The following is a 1,890-nucleotide window of genomic DNA, read 5'->3' as shown; positions in this document are numbered from 1 at the left end:
TATAATTTTCCCTTGAATATAGCAATTCAAACGGAGAAATGGACTTTGTCTTTTAAGTAGGGTACCCACTGTGTCTAATGTAGCCCAACCCGGTTACAGGAAAATAAATGAAGTAGGAGGAATCACCATGGCTTCATTGCATACAGAATCGATTCTGATTGGACGGCGTGAGAGATGAGCAACACTTTGTTAATCCGTGCGCTGGTAGCGTAACGAACTGAAATAGCACTTCATGCGCGGTCATGCGTAGCGTGCTGACAATAACGTAGTGGAGATATGTAATGTACACAATAAAGTCTCTAGTATCGTGTTTATAAGATTACTTCACACGCCTTGCGAATGAAATGTAGGTCATGACACATACAGATAGATATTTGTAATTAGCACTCCACGTCGGGACTTCTGAAAACAGATTTTACTGAATGAACAGTTGCTGGCGGGTACAAACAATGGAATTTTCAAAGTACAACGCTTTGGGAAACAATTTCATATTTATGGACAACAGAGACAGGCGGATAGACGTCTCTCAAGAAACTTTTGTCGTCAGATTATGCGAGCCTAGAACTGGGATTGGTGCGGACGGGTTGGTGGAGATCGGTGGGCGTTGTGCTGTGAAGTTTGCAATTCAGCTTGGCCTGGCTTCGGCAGACGAGGATGTTACGTTCTGTGCATACGACGGAGAACACGTTGGCCGTGTGGACAGTCAGTCTGGCCTGGTGCATCTTAAGATGAAAGACATAGACAGGGGGATTGATAGAGTGGTAAACAATAATTATCAGATTTTTACCGGCACCTTAACCCTCGTTGCATACTTTGACGACCTAGAAAGCATTGACGTTCAGCAGGATGGCGATGAACTTCGGAAAATATATGACACCGGACACAAACAGGGATTTGTCAAAGCTTACGTCCAAACTTGCCCCGAAAAAACGAGTGAGATTTCCATGCGAAGTTACGAGTGCGGCGTCAACGGCGAGACGCTGGCGTGTGGAACTGGCGCTGCGCTTGTCACGGTAAGTCGAGGGTCAGCGTTCACTGAACCGACGTCAGTGAAAGTTAATGTCAGAGTTCGTCTTGGGACACTAACGGTGACGGCTTTGCGCGTGGGTGAGAGGGAATTCTCAGACGTGTATCTAATTGGTCCTGCATGTCACATGTTCGAAGGAGTGTTGCGTGATCTCTAGTGGACTGAACAAATGAAAAATTGTCTATAGGATCACATAAATAATTGACAGGGAGATTTTATAACCGGGGAGAACAATCTGCTCAGCTTGCCTTGATATTATAGAATGGTTTGTTTATGCCATTAACCCAGTGATCGATTAAAAGGTTATACATGGTTATGGTGTGACAGACGACTTTTCCCAAAGGTAAACATACAGACAGGGGATAAATGGTCGATTTATTGATTTCACCATTGAATTACAATTCCATAACGGTATTAGCACCTATACCACAACGATTCTCACTGAAAAAACAGAAATTGTGATCTATATATTTGCTATGCTATCTAACTCATCTTCGAAATGCCATTTAATGAAGTCAGTTCCAAAAACGAAATAGTAAAAGCCTTCTTCTATTCCGATGAACGTTGGCGTCACCAGTACTAAGCTGTTTGGTTCTACAGTATCCCCTGTTTGCATCCACTGCCAATGTCACGGATACAGCCTGACGTTTTGTCTAACATCTGGTCACACGGGGCGGTTTATTCCAGTTATAGTCTGTCCACTCCTCCATATGGCAACAATATTGCCGAAATAGCGTTAAACCATGATCTGGTCGTAGTTTTATCGGTTTCCTACCACCATAATGCTGGCCGGTGTTGTATAGGCGAAATATTCTTCAGTACGGGGTAAATCATTAATCAAATAAATAAATAAATTAAGCAAC

At 43.1% G+C, this 1,890-nt stretch overlaps 1 protein-coding gene across 1 annotated transcript; it reads left to right on the top strand.

Annotated features, from left to right (window-relative positions):
- The first annotated feature begins 449 nt into the window (after positions 1 to 449).
- Positions 450 to 1,184, top strand: LOC135479784 (diaminopimelate epimerase-like). The gene has a single exon (XM_064759690.1). It carries the CDS (start codon positions 450 to 452, stop codon positions 1,182 to 1,184), a length of 735 nt encoding a protein of 244 aa, XP_064615760.1.
- The last annotated feature ends 706 nt before the right edge of the window (positions 1,185 to 1,890 follow it).

The sequence above is a fragment of the Liolophura sinensis genome, chromosome 12, assembly GCF_032854445.1.
Source record: "Liolophura sinensis isolate JHLJ2023 chromosome 12, CUHK_Ljap_v2, whole genome shotgun sequence".
In the NCBI taxonomy this organism is placed as follows: domain Eukaryota; kingdom Metazoa; phylum Mollusca; class Polyplacophora; order Chitonida; family Chitonidae; genus Liolophura; species Liolophura sinensis.
Note: the sequence above shows the minus strand (reverse complement) of the source record. Positions and strands in the feature narration are given on the sequence as shown.